We start from the raw sequence: 23,577 nt of genomic DNA, 5'->3' as shown, positions 1-23,577 counted from the left end.
TGAGCTCCTTCATTATCGCATGTGTGAGCTTTGCAACATCTCCAAGCCATTTTCACCTTCATGGCGTATGTTGCTCACACACATGTACCTATGGACTAATCACCTATATATCTTACATAAACACAATTAGTCCACCTTGGTTGTCACTCAATTACCAAAACCACACAAGGACCTTTCAATCTCTCTCTTTTTGTTAATTGATGACAACTCTATAAAGATATGGAAATTAAGCTCTTTTGGATTCATGTTGCTTGCCCAAGCAATTTTACCATGTGTAAATGATTTTGGACAAGTACCACAAACCTGAAATGGTAGTATTAGCTCCCCCTACATATGTGCTAGAGTGTTTGATTTAAAGCTCGCACATATGCATAGATTGGAATTGTGGAAGAGTAGTTACTACCAAATGATGCTAAGGTGTATAGAGTAAACCTTTGAAGTGTGATACCAATCGAAGTTGCACCTTTAAGTTCATCCTTAGCACCATGGTTAGCTAGATAACACTTAGAAATAAAAAGCACTAGATACCTTGTGAGATCAACATTAAAAGTAAGGTACTAGCATTACTTGAAAATCATACCAAGTGTCTAGCTATCATCCTATGCATGCTAGTTTTCATTTCATCAATCAAATTCTACAACTAGCATACATCACACAAGCATGCGTATTGAATTTAAGAACTTATGCAATGCAAGCAAGCACATGAATATGCACATATCAAATGTAATCAATCAAAGTTCATGAGCTTGCTCTCCCTACTTGTGTGCTTCTCTTATCCAAGAATTTTGATCCATCTCTTTTCTTCAATGTTGCTCCCTCTTTGTCCATGTTCATGTCCAACCTCTACTTATTTATCTCAATCTCTCCCAAAGCTTTCATATCTTATCTTATCTCTCTTGTATAATCTTAATCTTAAGGCTTTCATATCTTTGTACAATCTCTACTTCTTTATCTCAATCTCTCCCAAAGCTTTCATATCTTATCTTATCTTATCTCTCTTGTACAATTTTAATCTCAAGGCTTTCATATCTTTGTACAATCTCTCCCCCTTTGTCATCAATTTTCCATAAAATGTGTGCTTATCATTGATGCAAAGGTATGTATTTGGGGTAGATGGTTGAGGCTTGAATCTTGCATTTTTGATGGACATCACTTGATTGTTGGAATGACACCACTTGAAGATACCACTTGTAACTTGTGTAGGGCTTCTTGAGATACCACACATATGATCTTTGATCTTGATATCAATTTGTGGTACACCTCCCCCTATGTGATAGCATGGGTCATCTATTTGATACACTTGAGCTCTTATAGGTGAGGGATGCATTCTTCATTTGATGATCACTTAAAGTTGAGGATCACTTGTGGAACCATCGTCTTGCATGATTGATAACACATATAGATGTGATGCCACTTGAAGGAATTTTCTAGTATGGAACCACTTGTTGGATTTATCAATAAAGACCATTTCTTAGACATTTGCTATCTTCATGAGTACCACTTATAGGATATCACTTGTGAGTTAATCTAGACATCATGTGTGAATTCTTGATGAAACACTTGAGTCTAGATACCACTTGAAACAAACAAACTAGATATCCATTTGTATTGTTGTCTTGTACTTGTACTCTTATCATTATCATGAGCTTCAATGGTTGACTTAAACTAAATTGATTTGCCTAAGCTACCAAGTTCGGTTTAAACCAATGACAAGCTTCTTCACACCTCTTGCAAGGGTTATCTTGCCAATGTTGTACTTGTCACCTGTTAGCAATCTAAATTAAGTCAAGTAATTGGGTTCACTAGCTCATGAACAAATTCATATACTAACCACTAGATCAAATAATCATTCAAGCAATAGTGGTAGGCTATGAATTTAAACATTTCATTTGTTATGCATGATCCTATGAAGCATGTACTATATGCACTAACCGCATACTAGTAAGGGATGAAATGATCATGCACATTACAATGATACCTTTGCTTTGCGCATTCCATTCCATCTCCTCCAATGGCGATGCAACACATGCACCAACACGATCAACAATGATATGATCCACTTCATATCATCATGTGATCATATTGGTTCATCGATCTTGACTTCACTTGCTTTTCACTGTTGCCTTCGTCTATCGGCGCCAAGTCTTGCTTAAGCTTCACCACCACACGGTCCATCGCTCCAAAGCCTCCAACTTGCCCTTCACGCTTACAACTGGTCCATCAAGCCAAGTCATGTCTTGATCTTCTCCACCTTGATCACATGACTCAATGTCATGTCTCATTTGCAATGAGCTCCTTCATCATCGCATGTGTGAGCTTTGCAACATCTCCAAGCCATTTTCACCTTCATGGCGTATGTTGCTTACACACATGTACCTGTGGACTAATCACATATGTATCTCACATAAACACAATTAGTCCACCTAGGTTGTCACTTAATTACCAAAACCACACAAGGACCTTTCAACTAATCTACTTTGTCGAACCACACAACTTCACTCTCGAGCTCGATGGATTCTTCTACCACCCCGTCTATGGATCTACCTCCTCTCTTGGCGATGGCTGAGTGAGGAGAAGCAAGGACTCAACTTCTGATACCTCCAAGGGTGGAGGTGCTGGTGGAACTGCAACACCGGTTCTCCTTCTTTCCAGCGAATGGACAGGGATTCCCTCTAAGATCAAGGGATCCTGCCTTTCAGCGGCCAGTGGCCTACGCTTAGCCCTAGTGACAAGGTAGGCCTCCTCTAGCTAATGGGCATGCCGACCTTTGGCCTCCTTTAGGGCTTCCGACATGGCAGTCTCATGACTCTCTATGGCTGCCACACTGGCATGCGCTTCAGCGAGCTGCACCTAGAGCATCCTAGAGAAGATCTCGGCTTCCTCGGCTCGCCAGATGCACTTTCTCAACTCCAAGGCTTGCCGGTCATACTGCTCATCTAGAGCAAGCAGGTACGTGGTCAAGTGCACCATGGTTGGACTGTCTTCTTGCATATCTCGCCCTTGCAAGGCCTCCATGCGAGCCCTCCATACCTGTCGATTCTTTTCCAAAGGTGGAAAGAACCTCATGGGGGTACGGGCAATGGACTGTTCATAGATCTAGCAAAGGTGCCGCAAGGCTTTGTGGGCCACAACTTGATAGGTGTCGACGAAGCAAAACCCGGTTGCGGCCACATTCCAGGCTTTAGTGATATCGGGGAACTCTTCACTCTTCCCAACGTAGACGGTGACCTCATGGCCCTCATACTCGGGGCGATCTTTAACTCTGAGTTTTTGTAGGGTGGCGTATAGGATTTTGGGAAAACCCTCAGTATTCAGGCAGTGGCTGCTAACCCAGACTCCTACCATCCCTGGTGAGTGGTTGCAAGGAAGGATTTGGGCGAAAAGATTGCTCAAGAGGAAGGGCTAGGTGAGCTGGAGTGCACCAAGTGGTGGTACCAAGTGGCTAGGTTGGGCCTTTTTGTAATAGCAGATCGGTCAGTGGTCCTGGTGCACTCCACCATTTGGTTCCTACGCGGGTCCACTACAAATGAATCGGTCGAATTTTTCACGCGCTCAAAGCGAGCGATGTCTGAGGCCATTAATGACTAGTATGGATGCAGGACAAGGGTTCAGCAAGAGCGCAGAAAGGAGTATGGAGAGACGTGGGTCATGGCAGGCGTGAACCATAGACGAACGTGAAGCACGAAGCCACAGTACAGTAGTAATTCTCGAACAAGGACTAGTCAGTCGTGCACAATACGACACATGTGGCACCTATAGATGGCGCACCTGCAAGCAATACGGGCACAACAACCAAGGCAATACCAACGTGACGGACTTAAAGATCATACACTACGTGAGAGTCAGTCCACCGGAGAAAGCCTAGTTAAATCTATTCTGAATGCTTAACCATAACAATAGGGCTACTTATATACTTCGTATGCAAAAGTCCTAACTTTTTTGTAAAAATAGGTTATCAAATTTTAGTTTAAAAAAGGGGTTTGAAGCTTTATTTTCTCATTTATGCTCTGATACCACCTGTGACAGAACCGCCTAATCTAGTGCCCTTCCAAGAGTATTTGCCTTCCATTAGACACTAAGTACCCAAGAGAGTGCACTAAATTGTGTCGTTCCATCGAGCACACCCCAAAGAAGAACTCGAAAAATCAATATTTTTCATTAGGATCATAAATAAGAGAATAAAGCTTACAACATTCTTAATCATTTCTTACATCATTTTATTACAACATTAGAGTACTTAAACAAGTTGAATGTAATAGCGGAATTAAGACAGTTTTAAATATAAAAGAGTTTATACCTTTTTAGGTTCATATTTTATTTTGCAGCGGAGAACAACATATGATCAGAGTTACAACAAAAATAAAGATTAATGGTGAATCCTTAACATAGTGAACATTTATAAACTAGTTATGATGGCAGGTTATAAAACTTTTCTTCTAAAAACTTTTAGTGAGGGTTTCTTCAAAAAACTAGTGAGACTCTCACTAAAAGTTTTTAGAAGAAAAGTTTTATGACCTGCCATCATAACTGGTTTATAAATGTTCACTATGTTAAGGATTCACCATTAATCTTTATTTCTGCTGTAACTCTGATCATATATTGTTCTCTGCTGCAAGATAAAAACGTGAACCTAAAAATTTATAAATTCTTTTACATTTAAAACTGTTTTAATTCCGCTATTGCATTCAACTTGTTTAAGTACTCTAACGTTGTAATAAAGTGATGTAAGAAATGGTTAAGAATGTTATAAGTTTTATTCTCTCATTTATGATCCTGATAAAAAAATGTGGATTTTCGAAGTCGTCCTTGAGGTGTGCTCAATGAAACGACACGATTTAGTGCACACTTTTGGGTACTTAGTGTCTAATAAAAGACAAGTACTCTTAGGAGGACACTAGATTAGACGGTTGTGCCACACTCACCCACCACTTGAAGCACCACATCAGTAGTTGAAGGGTTGGTGCCATCAAAGAGGCATCGGTTCTGGTGTTTCCAAATTGACCCAGCGACCAGGATCACTAGATTTTTTTTACAACAGAAGCTTTTTCTTGTTGTTTTGGCTGTCGGACAAGATGCTCTACGCCACCAAGCCTGGAAGGAATCCTCATCCTGGGATAGCTGAAGCATTTGCAGACCACACCTGTGGACGGCATTTACCAAATTTGTCGGGAGAAGATGCAATTCACCAGGATGTGATCGATCGTCTCGTCCGGTTGGTCGCACAGAAGGCAGTGGGCTGGATTCTACAGATCTCGCTTTGCCAAGCGATCTGTCGTCCAGCATCTTCGGTGTGCCGCCATCCAGATAAAGATCTTGCACCGCAGGGGACTTGCATCTTCTTCAACCATCTTCTTTGCTTTGAGGTCCATATTAACTTTGGACAATATGTAAAAGCTAGACCCGAGAAGTGTTCGCTCTTTATTGAGCTGGGCAGCTCTAACCTTTTGGAGGTGGCCTATAACAACCACACACGAGCCATGGACGAAAAGTTCCACGAGCCTATAACTTTTGGATGTACGCATATTTTTTTGAACGCAAAGGATGTACGCATATGGAAATGCAATTGTCCAGGAGGGGTCAATATAGCATATATGAGCCATTGACGAAAGTTCCACATGCTGTCAATTGCCAATATCTCTTTAACATAAGATGCCATCACACCATGAGTTTATGTTTACATGATCTTCCCCATTTAAACTCCCAATAATCGTCTTGGCATCTTGCAACGGTTGCTTACTGCAACAAAAGAAAAAAAAATCTGTCAAGTGATCTCATTCTCTTCTGCCAAGGGATCAAGAGGGAAGCGCTCAGCCAAGTAAGAAGACAGGGGTTCCTGCTCTGGTGCTCCCTTTCACAACTGAGTTGCTGCATATTATATTAAAATGCATAATGACTCAACTGGGCAAAGATGGAGCATACCTTGCCATTCAGATATTAGTTCTTGTATTTCATGGTCTCCTTCTCAAATCCAATTGTTGGGAACTGTTTTGCATATTCCTCCACATCATCGCGAAGCTTTGCAATCTCAGATTGGATGCTATCAGATTGCAAAGTGGTAACAAAGTCCTTCAGCTTTGTTCCACCTAAATTGCAAGAGTTAAAAACAAAACATAAATCAGATCATCCCAGTAGTGATAGGGACACCTCAATGAATGCAAATGTGTCTAACAGTCACTGTGGTTTGTTTTCTTTAGGAAGAAAAAAACTAAAACTTTGAGTGACCTGTCGTTGCAGCCTTAATCTTCAAGGCCAGATTCACTGCTGCATCGAAGAAGTCAGCAACCTTAGCGAAATCTTCCTCAACAAATCCTCTGGACGTAAGAGCTGGGGTTCCTGCATGATGGAGAGCTAATATTAAGAATTTGCAAAATGAATTCAGAATAAACTAAACAAACATTCTATGACAATATTGTACCCATCCTGATGCCTCCTGGTACCATAGCTGAAACATCACCAGGAACTGTGTTCTTGTTTGCTGCAATATGCACGCTTTCTAAAACCTTCTCCACCCTTGAACCATCTATCCCCTATACATAAAATTTAAAAAATACAATATTGTTAAGATATGGGATCAGAACTGGAAACAAGCAGGTTTTGAGTATTTAGCACATTTAGCTAATATGTATAAAGAAATAGCTATTATGTATAAAAAAATAGTTAATATGCATAAAGAAATAACAAACCAAGGAATGTGTTACCTTATTCTTGAGATTCACCAGAACTAAATGGTTGTCAGTCCCACCAGAGACGAGTTCATATCCTTTGGCAGTCAGGCTCTGATAACAATGTACCCATCAATCAACATCAAGTAAGTGATTCAAACTGTCCAGCACAATTGACAATGCTGCAAAACTATACATTTGTGTCAGCAGCGCTAGATGGCTCGTCTCGTGCCTCACGAGAGCAAGCACCAGGGCGACTGTGAGGGTGATGCCACCGATGGCGACCCCTTGCCGCTGCCACGCCCACCGCTTCCACCACCACCCTTCCCACCTAGCCCCACCGACCCCTCCTCCGCCCTCTTCGCCGGGATCCTTCCGAAGCCGCCCGCTCACTGTCGCCTGGATGCCACCGGTCGGCGTCGGCGTCCTCGTCGCACCGCCGCGACGCCTGCTCCCTCCCACCTCGACTTCCAGAACCAGCTCCTCGCTGACCTCTACGACACTGTGGTCCCGCACCTCATTGCTCCTTCCTCTTCTCCGGCTGCAATCTGGGTAACTCCCCCCTCCCATGACCCCTTTTCAACACCTTCTTCATTCAAAACACCCTGCATCTTTTGCTGGTACCTCGTCCGGGTCGTCTTAGGGACGTGCGCGCTGCGTTCAGTGTTTTTAAGGTCTTCGTTTCGAGTCAGAATGTCGCTAACGTTCTGGTCATTCATGGAGTTTTGCGCCTCAACTCCGTCTGCCTGAGCCTCCACTCTTCCTTGACGGCGGCGAGGGCTGCTGTCCGGCGCCTTCCTCCTTTCCGCTCAGTTGGAGAAGACGAATTTACTGCTTTGGGTACCGTTTCAACAACCCTAATAACTCCAGCAGTTGACTGTGGTGCCTCGGCCCGCCCGGCCAACCCTAACCCTGTGAGATTTCGGTTGGGAATTGTGCCTTCAAATCTTTTGAATATACCTGCCTTACCTTATGCTTCCTGCCCTAGCCTGTCTTCTGAGCGGGGAGCGACGCCCCGTCTTGTCTTCCCGTCCGGAGCACTTATGGTGAGCACGTCTAGGCATGGTCCATTCACTTCTCAACCACCAGCGCGCACTTACCTTCAAGCTGCTATTACTACGCCCCCTCCTTTGCCCTTCAAATGCAAAACCCTAAAACCTCTCCCCCTGTCTTCAACTTGTTTCCGTTGCTTGGCTTCTGACCATTGTGTGAAGGATTGCCATGACCCCGCTGCCGGCTCTATCGTTGCTCCGGCCACCGTAGCGGCGCCTGCAAGATGCCGCTTAGCCGTTTGTTCGCCGCGCCCTCGTGCCGCCAGCCCACCATCCTCATGCCGGCTACTCGCCACACCGTCCGCGTTGTTCCGTTCTCGCCTCGCTTTGCACTGCCGGCGCTCTCTACCCCGTCCTCACCTCCTCCACCGTCCCCCGAACCCCCCTCGCCTCACCCCCCCTCGTCGCCACCGCCTACCTCGCCTCCGCCTCCTTCATCTCCCCCATCCAGCTTCTGCCGCCCACCACCGCGTATGAACCGGCTAACATGGTTGCCTCCAGCTCCTCTGGGCCTTCCTTCGAGGTCCTTAGCTCCCAGTCGCTCAGGCCTCTTCTCGTGTAATCCGCCACACCTTGCAAGCCTAAGTTCATTAACAAGTTTGTCATTGGAGACAAGCCTTCGGCTGGCAGGTCCGCTCCGACCTCCTCGGACCTGTCTTTGCCAGAGCACCGCTCTCCTCCTCCGTCCCCGCTACCTCCGCGTTCGGACCTGCCCCTTGCTCCGCCTAGCGAGGTTGAGGAGCTCATCGGCATGCCTCTCTTCCCGGGACGTGGGGTGGATGCCGGCATTGATGCCTTCCAGAGCTCGGGGGACGAGTATGAAAGCGGCGACCTCGACAGCTCCAGCGATGGTTTCTCCTGGCAGGAGGGCCACGCCAGGTCGATCGATGCTTGGGTCTCCCCGGGCCGGGACGACCTAACTGAACGGCTCCTGTTCGCCTTCATTGAGCCGTCGGTTCCCGTCGGGGAGGTCAGCGCCTTCATCCGCTCTGCTTTGCGCTCCGTGGCGCCACTCCTCCCGGTCGACCTCCTCCCTTCCTCTAGAGGCGCCATGATCCTTCGGTGCAACTTCTTGGCTGAACGCGACTCCCTTCACCTTCTTAGCCCCATCGCTTGCAATGGCTCTGATCTTTTCCTTTAAAAGCCGGAGGAAACCTCTAGCCGTTTTTTCCGTGTACCCACTTGGTTAGCTTTCGTGTTCATTGTTGATTTCCCAAATGAACATTGGTACGAAAGCAAAATCAAGGAATGCTTCTTGGGCTTCTGCGAGGTGGCTGAGATCGATCCAGCCTGCCTCACCGGCAACAACTTTGCTCCTCTTCGCCTACTCCTTGAGGTGAATGACCGACTCGAGATCCCGTTTGAGATTAAGATCTCCAAACGGGGTTTGGGCCGTGCCGGGTGTGTGGCTAAAATCCTGCCGATCAGGGTTTGGCCTAGAGCGTACCAGCTTGACAGTCAGGGCAACCTGGCAAGCTTCTTTGGGCCTCCGCCGCCGCCGGGTCATGGGCCCAACCTCGGCCCATCGGGACCTTTCAACCGTAAGCAGCAAGTGCGCCCGCAGCCGCATCACTTCAACCAGATATACCCGCCTAACCAGCTGCCGCCTGACCTCCTTGGCGAGCCTAACAACAGCGACTACTACCCGAGCGATCTCCTTGCCCCGCCCACCGCCTCGCTCTCCCAGCCTCCTGCTTCACCGCCCGCCTCGCAGATACTTGGCCTCGCTCTAGCTTTCGCGCGCGTGCTTGTCACCCCGCCATCCTCCTCCACTGCCTCTGGCTGCGTCAGTTTGAGCAGCCCTTCCTCAGCCACCGAGTCCCTTAGCGACGACTCGGTCCTCGCTGCTGAACTCCCGCTTGCACCTCCTCCATCCCTAGCCTCCACTCCTAGCCCGCCTGTTATCACCTACCGGCGCACCCGTGCACGCTCCGCCATGCCTACTGCTCCTAAACGCCACAGCTCTCGCCTCGCTGCCAAGGCTCCTGCTAATTTCGTGGACATGACCACCCAAGTTGTGCAGCGTAAGGCACTGCTTAACTCCCTCTCTGGGTGCTCTGCAAGCCTCAAAAAACATGTTGCCAAAAAGAACATCCTCTCCCGCAACAAACTCCCCATCGGTGTCAGCGACCTGCACAAACCGGTGTCCGCTGCCGGGCTTGGCTGCAAGGACATTGACATCGTCGACGCGGTGACGAACTCGGCTGAATGATCGGTGGCTGCCAATGCATGATCGGCGACTTGCGCTCCCACCCCAACGGTCGCTGGGGAGTGGCAAATGGCAGCGCACCTATCCTTCGTTTCAATTTGTGTCCTAGCTAGTTTTTCTTTCTCAGCATTGTAATGGTCACTTGCTACCCTCTAGTCCTTAGGGCTTTCGTTCGGATCTGTAACGGTTGTATGTTCCTTGTGCTTATGCAAGCACTGTGTTGCTGTATCCTTGAACCATGAATTTAAACAACCATTCCTTTTACATCGTGTCGTGGAACGTACGAGGTCTAGGCGATCCGGACAAGTGTACCATTGTGCGCAATGCAATCAAAGATGCAAAAACCTCTCCTGTATGCATCCAGGAAACCAAACTGGACTGCATAAACTCTTTCAAAGCTAAGACTTTCCTCCCCCATAACCTTGCGTTGACTTTTGTCTATGCACCTGCGGATGGTTTCGGGGGGGGGGGGGTGCTGCTCATCGCATGAGACCCGACCCTCTTCTCCCTCGACAACTTCTTCATAAAACCTTACTCACTCTCTGCATCTATCTCCTCCACCACCTCCAATATTGACTTTCACCGTTACAAATACTTACGGCCCCTCGGACCACTCGCCCTCCCTGCCTTTCCTCCAAAATCTCCTCGAGCTTGATAGATAAGTCTCATGTGTGGCTGGTCTTTGTGGGGCTGTGCTGCTCACATGGTCCTTGTGGCTGTTTTTCTGTTTTTAGAACAGCATCTTAGACTAGAGGACAGCATCTTAGCTAGGACAGCATATTAGCATCTTAGACTAGCATCTTGGCATATGCTTGGCTGGCTAGCAGCCTATAAATATGTAACCCCAACCCCTCAGGTTGGTATGGCATTTGTGTGAGTTTGTGTGAGAAATAGACAAGAAAATTGCCCCAACTCCTAGTGTCATCCTCTCTCGATGAGAGTAAGAATTCTCCTACTACAAGAGTGAGAATTCAGCGACTAACAACTGGTATCAGAGCCATATTATCCTGTAGCCTGAGCATCTCTTGCTCATCTTCTCTCCCAGCCCCACAACAGCCCCAGCTGTTGGCAGCAGCAGCTCCTACGGCCGCTCCTGTTCACTCCTCTCCCAACTCGTCTGAAGCAGCCCTCTCCCCACGCAGCAGCCCCCCAGTAGCGCGTCATGTCCGCAGGGCAGTCTCAGCGCTCGGTCGCCTCGAGCACGCGGCGTCGGCAGGAGGCCGAACTTGCCGCGGCAGAGGAACGCGAGCGAGCGGCGGCAGAAACCGCTGCGGCGGCGGCAAGGGCATCGAGGCTGGCAGCGGCGGAGCTGGCAGCAGCCAGAGCGGAGGCGGAAGCAGCGGCGGCGGCGGATGCAGCGTGTGCGGCGGCAGCGGAGGTCAAGTTTCTGTGCGGCAGCGTCAGCAGCTCCGTTTGTGCTGACGACAGTGCCGACGCGGACCTCGAGCTACTAGAGAGGGAGGCAGCACGAGCGCGGGCGGCGCAGTGGGCAGCTGCGCACGCCCACGAGCGTGGCGGCAGCCCAGACAGGCGCGGACGCACTGGCGGCGCTCCTGGTGGAGGCGCGCACGGCGGTGGCGCTCCTGAGGCAGCCGCGCACGTCCACGAGCGTGGCGGCAGCCCAGACAGGCGCGGACGTGCTGGCGGCGTTCCTGGTGGAGGCGCGCACGGCGGTGGCGCTCCAGGGGCAGCCGCGCACGTCCACGAGCGTGGCGGCAGCCCAGACAGGCGCGGATGCGCTGGCGGCGCTCCTAGAGGAGGCGCGCACGACGGTGGCGCTCCTGGAGGAGGCGCGCACGGCAACGGTGGCGGACGGATCGATGGAGATCGCGGCCTTCACAGGCAGCGTGGCTCTCTCCCCGGATCGGTACCGTGGTTACCACGGGTTCCAGGCTATTGTCAGGGACGTCGGCCCCGGTGGTGGGTGGCCTACCGTCACCAAGACCAACTACGTCGAGTGGGCTGCGGTGATGAGGGTAAAGCTCCAGGTGCGGCACATGTGGGAGGCAGTCCGGTATGACGACGTCGACTACGACCTAGATCGACGGGCGCTGGATGCTCTCATCGCTGCAGTCCCGCCCGAGATGTAGTTCTCGTTTACCAGCAAGCGGACTGCCAAGGAGGCTTGGGACGCCATCGCTGCGGCACGCATCGGCAGCGACCGTGCCCGCAAGTCCACACTGTAGGCACTTCGCAAGGAGTGGGAGAACCTGGCCTTCAAGCCAGGTGAGGACGTTTATGACTTTGCTCTCCGTCTCAACACTCTGTTGCAGAAGATGGTGCAGTTCGGCGACGACACCTACGGCGAGGAGAGAGCTGTCGAAAAGCTCTTCCGCTGCGTCCCTGAGAAGTACAAGCAGATGGCTCGCTCGATCGAGTCTCTGCTGGATCTCTCCACGATGTCGATCGAGGAGGCGATAGGTCGCCTCAAGGTCGTCGACAGCGATGAGCCACAGTCCCTCTCAGGGCCCATCACCACTGGCGGGAAGCTCCTTCTCACTCGGGAGCAGTGGCTTGCCAGCCAAGGTGACCGGAGGAAGGGGGAGCCTTCTTCCGCGACAGACGGCCGCAAGCGTGGCAAGCCGCGCAAGGTGTGCAGAGACGCCCAGGCCGGGGCGCGAGGACGTGCCGAGGGTGATGCCCGCGGAGGCGCCCAGGGCGGCGCCGCCGGCAGGCACAAGCCGGCACGAGACGACACCTGCCGCAACTGCGGCCAGCTTGGCCATTGGGCCAAGGACCGTCGACAGCCACGACGCGGCCAGGCCCACGTCGCACAGGCAGAGGAGGAGCCGGCTCTGTTCATGGCACATGCCAGCATCGAGCTACCTCCAGCGGCACCGGCCGCAGCGGCTCTCCTCCACCTTGATGAGCCAAAAGCACACGCCCTCCTCGGCGACAGCTCCGGCAACGACAAGACTGACGGGTGGTGCCTCAACACCGGCGCCACCCATCACATGACCGGTCGACGGGAGTTCTTCACCGAGCTTGACTCTAGCGTCCGAGGCTCCGTCAAGTTTGGGGATGCCTCCGGCGTGGAGATCAAGGGCGTCGGCTCCATCATCTTCACCGTCGTGTCTGGTGAGCACAGGCTGCTCACCGGAGTCTACTACATCCCCGCGTTGAGGAACTCCATCATCAGCTTGGGACAGCTGGATGAAAACGATTCGCGCGTGGTGGTTGAGGACGGAGTCATGAGGATTTGGGATCGTCGTCGTCGCCTTCTTGCCAAGGTATCCAGAAGCGCAAATCGACTCTACGTCCTTAACGTGCAGGTGGCACAACCCCTCTGTCTCGCTGCTTGTCGGGACGACGAGGCGTGGCAGTGGCACGAGCGCTTCGGGCACCATCACTTTGAGGCCCTGAAGCGGCTCGGTGCCACGGAGATGGTGCGAAGCCTGCCGTGCCTCGACCATGTGGAGCAGCTCTGCGACGTCTGCGTGTTGACGAAGCAGAGGCGACTCCCCTTTCCACAGCGGGCTAGCTTTCGAGCCAAGGAGAGGCTCGAGCTCGTGCACGGGGACTTGTGTGGCCCGGTGACACCGGCCACACCGGGAGGACGACGCTACTTTCTGCTGCTCGTCAACGACCTCTCCCGCTACATGTGGGTGATGGTCCTCGGCAGCAAGGGAGAGGCTGCGGACGCCATCAGGCGCGCGCAGGCTGCTGCGGAGGCGGAGTGCGGCCGCAAGCTGCGCGTGCTGCGCACCGACAACGGCGGCGAATTCACGACGGCTGAATTCGCGTCGTACTGCGTAGACAAGGGCATTCAGCGTCACTACTCCGTGCCGTACAGCCCGCAGCAGAACGGCGTCGTCGAGCGGCGCAACCAGACAGTTGTGGGGATGGCTCGGACCCTCCTCAAGCAGAGGGGGATGCCGACTGTCTTCGGGGGAGAGGCGGTGGTGACGGCCGTCTACATCCTCAACCGCTCGCCTACCAAGGCGCTCGACGGCAGGACGCCGTACGAGGCTTGGCATGGGCGCAAGCCAGCGGTCTCCCACTTGCGGGTCTTCGGCTGCCTCGCGTTCGCCAAGGAGCTTGGCCACATCAGCAAGCTTGACGACAGGAGCACTCCGGGAGTGTTCATCGGCTACGCGGAGGGCTCAAAGGCCTACCGCATCCTCGATCCGAAGACACAGCGTGTGCGCACGGCGCGTGACGTTGTGTTCGACGAAGGGCGAGGATGGGCGTGGGACAAGGCGGTGGATGACGGCTCGGCTCCGACGTACGACGACTTCTCTGTCGAGTACGTCCACTTCGAGGGAGCTGGGGGAGTAGGCGGCTCTTCTTCGGCGAGCGCGTCTACCCCAGTCCCCGAGCCTCCACCGACCCCGGCGCCTGCTACTCCGACAGCACCACGCTCTCCAGCCAGGACCTCGGATGCGATGAGTTCTTCGCCGGCTCCACCACAGCCGGCAACGCCACGCACTCCAGCACCGACAGGCACCACTCCGGGCACGTCTACTCCACCACCAGCTCGTGTCGAGCACGGCCCGGTTGAGCTCGCTACTCCGCTCTCTCACGACGAGGAGCGCGTCGACGCGTACCACGACGGCGAGCCGTTGCGGTACCGTACGATGGAGAACCTTCTCGGCGACCAACCGGTGCCTCACGACCTGGAGGCGCAGTTGCACCTTGCGTGTGACGACGACGAGCCTCGGTCGTTTGCAGAGGCCGAGAGACACGCGGCATGGCGCGCCGCGATGCAGTTGGAGATGGATGCGGTTGAGAAGAACCGCACCTGGGAGCTTGTTGACCTTCCTCGTGGTCATCGCGCGATCACCCTTAAGTGGGTGTACAAGCTGAAGAGGGATGAAGCCGGTGCCATCGTCAAGCACAAGGCTCGCTTGGTGGCACGAGGTTTCGTGCAGCAGGAGGGGGTCGACTTCGACGACGCCTTTGCTCCCGTGGCACGAATAGAGTCCGTGCGACTCCTTGCGCTAGCTGCCCAGGAGGGTTGGCGTGTTCATCACATGGACGTCAAGTCGACGTTCCTTAACTGCGACTTGAAGGGGGAGGTCTACATGCACCAGCCGCCGGGATTTGCGATCCCCGGCAAGGAGGGCAAGGTGCTCCGCCTGCGCAAGGCCCTCTATGGCTTGCGGCAGGCACCGAGGGCGTGGAATGCCAAGCTGGATTCCACGCTAAAGGGGATGGGCTTCGAGCAAAGCCCGCACGAGGCGGCCATCTACCGACGGGGCAGGGGAGGTAATGCCCTGTTGGTGGGTGTCTACGTCGACGACTTGGTGATCACCGGCACCAAGGATGCGGAGGTGGCGGCATTCAAGGAAGAGATGAAGGTCACCTTCCAGATGAATGACCTGGGGCCTCTCTCCTTCTACCTGGGAATCGAGGTGCACCAGGATGACTCTGGGATCACGCTTCGACAGACCGCCTACGCCAAGCGCGTCGTTGAGCTAGCTGGGCTCACCGACTGCAACCCAGCTCTCACTCCGATGGAGGAGAGGCTGAAGCTGAGCCGCGACAGCACGACGGAGGAGGTGGATGCTACGCAGTACCGGCGTCTTGTGGGGAGCCTTCGCTACCTCGCCCACACACGGTCGGACTAGGCATTCTCCGTCGGCTACGTTAGCGGTTCATGCAGCAACCGACGACGGAGCACCAGCAGGTTGTGAAGAGGATCATCCGCTACGTTGCGGGGACTCTCGACCACGGCCTCTACTACCCGAGGTGCCCTGGGGCGGCACACTTCGTCGGGTACAGCGACAGTGACCACGCCGGCGACATCGACACCAGCAAGAGCACGGGCGGGATCGTCTTCTTCCTCGGCAAGTGCCTCGTTAGCTGGCAGTCGGTCAAGCAGCAAGTGGTGGCCCTGTCCAGCTGCGAGGCCGAGTACATAGCGGCCTCCACCGCTTCGACTCAGGCGTTCTGGCTCGCTCGACTGCTTGGTGATCTCCTCGGCAGAGACACTAGAGCGGTGAAGCTCAGGGTGGACAGCAAGTCCGCTCTGGCCCTGACAAAGAACCCCGTGTTCCACGAACGCAGCAAACACATCCGGGTGAGGTACCACTTCATCCGAGGCTGTTTGGAGGAAGGGAGCATCAAGGCGAGCTACATCAACACCAAGGACCAGCTTGCGGACCTGCTCACCAAGCCCCTTGGAAGGATCAAGTTCCTTGAGCTCTGCCCCAGGACCGGGATGGTTCAACTCTCCCACAAGACGACGCACAAGACTTAGAGGAAGAATGATGGATAAGTCTCATGTGTGGCTGGTCTTTGTGGGGCTGTGCTGCTCACATGGTCCTTCTGGTTGTTTTCTGTTTTTAGGACAGCATCTTAGACTAGAGGACAGCATCTTAGCATTTTAGACTAGTATCTTGGCATATGCTTGGCTGGCTAGCAGCCTATAAATATGTAACCCCAACCCCTCAGGTTGGTATGACATTTGTGTGAGTTTGTGTCAAGAAAATTGCCCCAACTCCTAGTGTCATCCTCTCTCGATGAGAATAAGAATTCTCCTACTACCAAGAGTGAGAATTCAGCGACTAACAGAGCTCCCTCCGCTCATCACTGGTCCCTGGATCCTTCTCGGGGATTTCAACCTGGTCAGGTGCGCGGCTGACAAGAACGGACAAATCAACGTTCCTCTCACTAACGCCTTCAACGATGCCATCCACCAGCTCAACCTATCTGAGATTGATCTCTCTGATCGCCTTTTTACCTGGTCGAACAAACAGCCCAACCCCATTCTTGCTAGACTCGACCGTGCTTTCTCCAATAATGATTTGAACCTCGCTTTCCCCCTCACCAACCTTTCCTCTCTCCCGTGTCCTACTTCTGACCACACCCCTCTGCTCCTAACGCTGTCCACCTCCCTTCCTCAAACCGGTTCTTCCGTTTTGAGAACTTCTGCATAAACAGTCATTCCTTCCCTTTGTCTTGCCCGCTTGGGAGCAGGCTCTGGTACGTGCCGATGCGGCAGGGCAGCTAGCCGCATGCATCAAGTCGACGAGAGTGGCCGCTAAGGTTTGGTCCCGGTGTATCAGGGCACCCTCACATCATTCACAATTGTCAGTTTTTGATCCAGTTTTTTTACTACTACGAAGAAATGAGTTTCGAGTGAGGAATTTCAGGTCAGGAGGAATGCTCAGATTGCACTTGAGCAGGCCATAAAAGCAAGAGCAGCATACTGGAAGCAACGTAGCAAGCACAAGGCGATTCGGGAGGCAGACTCCAACACTGCCTTCCACCATGCACAGGCGACTCAACGACTGAGAAGAAACTTCATTCGTTTGGTTCGGGTAGATGGCACAGATATTGTCAACCACGACGGCAAGACAACAGCCTTGACTGCGTTCTTCAGGGCAATCATCAGGTTCCCCGGGGAATTCTGTGGAGGTTGATCTGGGAAGGCTGTATGAAGGAAGAGCGTGTCCATCCGACTCATTGACAGATATCTTCACTGAGGAAGAAGCCAAGCCGGCGCTGTTTGCCATGAACAGGAACAGTGCTCCAGGACCTGACGGCTTTGGCCCAGCATTTTTCAGAGCAGCCTGGACAACGGTTCGGGTACAGATCATGGCGTTCCTGGAGGCCTTTCACCATGGTGACGCTCAGCTCGAGCGTATCAACAGATCTCACATGGTCCTCCTCCCCAAGAAGCCGGGTGCGGTGGATGTGGATACGTTCAGGCCAATCTGCCTTCAAAACTGCACTATGAAAATCCTGTCCAAATTGCTCACAAGAAGACTGCAAGACGAGATCCCCAGACTAATTGACATCAACCAAACGGGTTTTATCAGAGGGAGATCGATCTCTGATACTTTCGTCTATGCACTAGAGTTGGTCCAGGTTTGCCACAAAAGAAAGAAGCCAGCTCTGGTGCTAAAACTGGACTTCGCTAAGGCGTTTGATACTGTCAATTGGGTCGGTCTGAGCAGGGTTATGAGGGCGAGAGGTTTCAGTGATCTTTGGATCAATTGGATGGAACATATACTGAAAACCTCAAAATCGGCAGTTCTCGTCAACGGATGCCCTGGACCTTGGATAACCTGTCAACGTGGCCTGCGCCAAGGTGATCCAATCTCGCCATACCTCTTCCTCCTCGTGGCAGAAACCCTGCAGTGCATGATCAAGTCTTGTGTGGAGATCTGGCACCCAACCGAGGCAGGTACGCCCTGTGCAGTGCTTCAATATGCCGACGATACCTTGATCGTTCTGGAGGGTGACCTCTGTGGAGTCTCGGCTCTCAAAAGTATTCTTGACCAGTTTGCTGCATTGTCCGAACTTCATATCAATTATGACAAGAGTACCTTGGTGCCTATTCACATGGTGCTGCAGTGTGTGGATGCCATTGGTTGCAAAAGGGAAAGTTTTCCCCAGCCCTACCTGGGACTACCGCTCTCGGTGAACAAGTTGCCTCTGTCTGCATACACACCATACATTCAGAAAACTGACAGATACCTCAGTGGTTGGCAAGCACAACTTCTGAACTCAATGGGCCGAGCTGTTCTTGTTAACTCGGTGCTCGACAGTCAGCTCGTGTACTTCATGAGTTCCCTGCAGATACCGCCCTCCGTCATCAAACAAATGGACAACAAACGCCGTGCCTTCCTGTGGTCTGGAGAAAAAACGGGCAAGGCATCCCCGGCGAGCTGCTTAGTGGCTTGGATCAAGGTGTGTGCTCCTAAAGACTACGGTGGTCTTGGGATCAAGGACATGGATATTCAGAACATTTGCTTGCTGCTGAAACTACTTCACAAGCTACACTGCCCCGACTCTTCTGCTTGGTCGCTCTGGGTTGGAGGCCGTGCTTGCATCGCCAACCTGAAAGGAGACATTCACGGAGATCATTGGGAGGCACTTCGGGCGCTGCTCCCTCTTTACCAGGCTCTCACTTCGGTAAAACTTGGTGATGGCACTAATTGCTCATTCTGGATGGACGTCTGGTTTGCCGATGATGCACTTGCAGACATATGCCCGGCGCTATTCAGTCACTGCACCAAGAAGGATGCTACTGTCAGGGAGATCTTGCAATCGGGTCTCGGTCAGTGTCTGGTGCCCAGGCTTTCTCAAGCTGCCACAAATGAACTACAATATGTCCAAGAGGTGCTAGTCAATACTGAACTTTCTGAAGAACCAGATCGAAGACTTACTCCTTTCAGCAAAAAAGCCTACGGCCTCGACAGCGGTGCAATCTACCAACTGCTCAAAGCTCGTGGACAACCATCAGATGTTAGAGCAAAATTTGTCTGGCGCAACGTGGCTCCACCACGGGTCCAAGTGTTCATGTGGCTACTGACACAAGGAAGGATCCAATGCAGAAAAAAATTACATCGCAAACATGTGCTGCCGGATGCCACATGTGAGATCTGCAATGAGCAGGATGAAACTCCAGAACATATCATGGGCGGCTGCTCAATTGGTAGGCAGTTCTGGGAAAAGATTGGTTTGGACTCAATGGCGGGAATGGCTATGGACAGCATCCACGGATTCAGTCCACCACAAGGAGTCCCGAAAGAGGAGTTTTCAGCGCTAATTGCCTTGTGTTGCTGGCAACTTTGGAAAACAAGGAACTCGGACGTCTTCAGAAACGAAAGACAAAGCATCACTCAAGTTCTGGCAGCTTGCAAAGCTACGGCAGAGCAATGGCGATGCAGGTTCCCTAGGAAGAAGCGGCACGTCGTCGATCAGTGGTGTCAGTTGTTTGAAACAGCTAGACAAGGATGATTACATCTCTTTTTGGCTAACTGCCTTCTTCTTCAGTCATCACCAACTGGGTGATGCTTGAACCATGTAAAATCTCTTGTAACACTGCTAAACCACATAACGGGCATTTTTGGGCCACTATATAAATTCAGGTGGGGACCCCCTCCCCCCCGTTGACCGTCAAAAAAAATGCAAGATAACATCATTGCAAATAACATTATCTAATGTAGCTTGTTGAAGTATAAGAGAACTGCATGCCTTCTCCATCAGAATTAGTCGGTGCATGCAACTCAATATGGTATCAGACGGGTTCGAACCCTATCTAGCAATTGCCCACCCTTTCCATCAACTTAAGTTTTTGGGTTGAATTGGTTGGTGTATGAAACTAAATATAGCTAATTCAATAAAATGCTTTGAAACTCAGAGAAAAAACATTGATAATCTACTACAGTTTCCTAAAATCTGCTACTAATATAAACAGTAAACAGGTTACTCATCCTATTGGTGAGCAAGTATGTTAATCTAATCCTCCAAGACTCGAAGACAAGTTTTTTTTAACTAAATGTGAACACAAATACCTGCGCAAATTTAGCACAGTTACTGATAACTTGTTCTTGGTAAGCTCTGTACTCTGGAGTAGTTGCCTGAAATGTAAAATAACAGCTGAGAGCCTCATAAAAAGGCAAACAATATGAATAGAAGATAATATAAAACAACATGAATAAGTGGAGCAGACCTGTTTAAGCGCAACGGCCAAGCCAGTAATGGTATGATTATGAGGCCCACCTTGCAGACCAGGAAAGACGGCAGCATTGATCTTGTCCTCAAAATCATACATAACCTATAGAATATTAAATATATCATTAGTCCTTTTGGTTTTTAATGCAAGAAGCAGCTTCAACACCCTATGCTAGTTTTTATTATCGTTTCCTCATGCCATACCTCTTTTCCTTGCTTATTTATTTCTTTCACTCCCTTCCTGTAAAAGATCATGGCTCCACGTGGCCCACGGAGTGATTTGTGAGTAGTGGTAGTCACTACATCTGCATAATCAAAAGGAGATGGAATAACACCAGCTGCAACAAGCCCACTGATATGTGCCATGTCTGCTAAAAGTACTGCCTTCTGCTTGTTGCATATCTGTCAACACATATCATTATGGAATTATTTGATTGATCACAAAAGATCACAATTCGATTTTACTGTTGATTTCTCTCTAATACAATAATGTCTCTCGCGTGTTTGAGAAAAATCTACTATTGAGGAAAGAAACCTTGCCTTCCGCATACGGTCATAATCATATAGCCGAGCATATGCACTTGCACCAGCAACGATCAATTTTGGCCTGAAAAGAACAGCGCTTTTCTCCAACTGTACATAGGTAGCAAATGAAGCATAGGAGCAAATGAGGTGTTAGTGTGATTCATCTTAAAAAACGTTTACCATTGAAAAAGAAATGACACCGTAACAAATATCCTAATCCTTTTTTTTGGCTAAAAAGCAAAAAACAACAATTTGTTGCCCACCTTGCTTAATACGTGTATCTATAAACTAGAAGGGGGAGGAAAATGACCTGATCATAATCAATCAATCCAGTGCTTTCATCCAATCTGTAAGGCATTGTCTCAAAGAATATCGAAGTTGCAGATATCTTCTTAGTGTCAGTCTGCAAACAGTAGGTAGAACCTTTGAGCTATAGGAGTATCTAGAGCATCATATCTGAATGTTACTAAGAATTATTGGAAAATATCAATCATTTGCAGATATTACGTATGCATTACATAATCAAGCGTGCAGGCAGAACTTAATTTTGCATAGCAGGTGCCAGTGCAGTAATGGAACAACCATAACGAAATCTAAACCAACCACAGAGCCAGAAAGGAAAGAAAGGCAACAGAGAAGGAAACATCCATGCTTGTGCGCACTGTCAGAATAAAAAATAGTTGGAGGTAAAAGGAAACTCCAGACCCACGTACCTGGTAACCATGAGAAAGATGTCCACCATGAGGAAGATCCAAAGCCATGATCCTTTCATGTGGCTTCAAGAGCGCAGTGTATACTTGGAAGTTGGCAGGTGAACCGGATAGAGGTTGCACATTCACTGTAGCGATTGAAAATTGGTCACGAGCAAAGAAAATTTTGGTGAAAGGGCAGTGGTCAGAAACAAAGTTAAATATTGAAAAATATATATAATAATGTAGAAGACTGGCCACACATTATATGTAGGTAAGGTGGTGGCAAGTGGTTTGGTTTGTGATGGAGCAATGCCTTACATATACAGAAGTTAATTCTCTCACAACTGATCCCATGTACTCTGAACTCCTTGCAAACTTTGTAACATTTCTAAATTGCTTCAAACTGTTAGGCACTCTCTTATTCTCTTACAGGTAAAACAGATTGTTCCCGTCATCGCTTTCTCTAATTTGCATTACCCAAACCAGGAAAGGAGAAAATTACTACTGCTTTAGTGCAATAGAGGCTTGATTGCATAGAGATATGTTAAAAAAGATGAACATATGACATGGCAACACCGCAACAGAATAGATATTACCTCCCCACTTCGCTGGGTCCAAACGGAAAGCCTCCAAAGCACGTTTCTGACACAAGGATTCAGCCATATCAATAAATCTGCAACCAAGAAAACCCAGCATCTTTATCTAAAAAAAAAAAGAAAACTACCCAGAATAAAAACCCCAATTCAGATGATTCACGCAGACAGTCCCTCAATTTCTTGAAAACATGCGTGTTTCCACTGAAACTATCCCGAGAATGATAAACAATAGAGCAGGGCCGTACTCATTTCCACCGTAGTATCTTGCGCCAGGGTACCCCTCGCTGTACTTGTTGGTCATGACGGAACCCACCGCCTGCATCACTGACACCGACGTGAAATTCTCCGACGGGATGAGCTCCAGCCCCTGCACCAAACGCATTGGTACGAACAGAATTCAGAATTCAGAAGGGTGCTGAAAAAAAAACAAAGAATAATATAGTCCAACAAAACAATGACCGGAGATGGCTGAAAAAAGTACGTCTAGGAAAAGATGACTGGAGAAACATAGACCTTCCATTGGCGGGCCTTCTCGTGCTCGATGATGTCAAAAATCTCGGGATCCACCTCTTCGAGCGGCGCGTTCAGCTGCTTCGGCCACTGCACCCGATGCCAAGAACACGAGATGAACAAAAAATCAAGCGACAGACACGGAGCAATGGACACACCAAGGATTGAGAACAGAGTAACCGGGACATACGGTGATTCCGGATCTCTCCTCCGTCGCCGGAAGGGACGCCTGCGCACGGAAAAAAAAGGGGCCAAACCAACCAAATCACAAGAACGGATCAGGACCGCGAGATGAGTAAGTAGTTCTTTGTTTGTTTCTTTCGAGGGCGTGGGTAGAAGACAAGACAAGGACAGATGACCGCCGTGGCACCGTGCCACGATAATAAGAACAAGAAGCAGCGGTCGGCGTCGTACCATGTAGTAGAGCGGCGTGATGCGGGAGAGCGGCTGGCGGCGCAGCGCGTTGGCGGAGAGCTTGCGGAGGGCCGTCGCCATGGCCATGGTGGGCGGTGGGCGGTGGCGGGCGCGTCCACCTCCTCCTGTGCTGTGCCGGGGTTGGAGCCTCGACTTGGGAGTTGGGAGGCAGTGGAATATATTGGTAACATTTTTATGGGGTTTATTTATATACTGTATTTTATTTAGCTGGATAACCGTCGACTGATTTGTGCTGAGCTATTCATTACCTGGAAAAATACGGCTTATAAGTGAAGCATACGCCCGTCCCGTGCAGCCGTGCTCGTGGGTTTGGTTGGATGGCCAGGCCAGTGCTTGGTCTCCATCAGCGCCCACCACTCCACTCCACACCACACCAAACGCATCAGCGTCACCAACCCATGAACAGAACACTGGGTCTCCATTCATTTCAGGTTCATTTTTTCTTGCACGGAATTCCCGTTCCTACTCCACGTTTTCCTATAAAAT

The 23,577-nt window shown here is 50.5% G+C and overlaps 2 protein-coding genes across 2 annotated transcripts; one reads left to right on the top strand and one right to left on the bottom strand.

The window, feature by feature from the left end:
- Positions 1 to 5,554: 5,554 nt before the first annotated feature.
- Positions 5,555 to 23,255, bottom strand: LOC136457700 (serine hydroxymethyltransferase, mitochondrial-like). Its single transcript, XM_066457748.1, has 16 exons — positions 23,071 to 23,255; positions 22,847 to 22,885; positions 22,660 to 22,746; positions 22,392 to 22,513; positions 22,147 to 22,223; positions 21,572 to 21,696; positions 21,169 to 21,261; positions 20,874 to 20,966; positions 20,538 to 20,735; positions 20,332 to 20,436; positions 20,174 to 20,239; positions 6,699 to 6,776; positions 6,416 to 6,527; positions 6,223 to 6,333; positions 5,920 to 6,083; positions 5,555 to 5,736 (listed from the first exon to the last, which is right to left on the bottom strand). Exons 1-15 carry the CDS (start codon positions 23,155 to 23,157, stop codon positions 5,935 to 5,937), a joined length of 1,542 nt encoding a protein of 513 aa, XP_066313845.1. The 5' UTR covers positions 23,158 to 23,255; the 3' UTR covers positions 5,555 to 5,736; positions 5,920 to 5,934.
- Positions 8,466 to 12,165, top strand: LOC136510247 (uncharacterized). The gene is made up of 2 exons (XM_066504768.1): positions 8,466 to 8,684; positions 8,859 to 12,165. Exons 1-2 carry the CDS (start codon positions 8,466 to 8,468, stop codon positions 9,924 to 9,926), a joined length of 1,287 nt encoding a protein of 428 aa, XP_066360865.1. The 3' UTR covers positions 9,927 to 12,165.
- Positions 23,256 to 23,577: the final 322 nt, after the last annotated feature.

This window comes from Miscanthus floridulus, chromosome 1 (genome assembly GCF_019320115.1).
Source record: "Miscanthus floridulus cultivar M001 chromosome 1, ASM1932011v1, whole genome shotgun sequence".
Lineage (NCBI taxonomy): Eukaryota > Viridiplantae > Streptophyta > Magnoliopsida > Poales > Poaceae > Miscanthus > Miscanthus floridulus.
The sequence above is the reverse complement of the archived record's forward strand: the minus strand, read 5'-3'. Positions and strand labels throughout refer to the sequence as shown.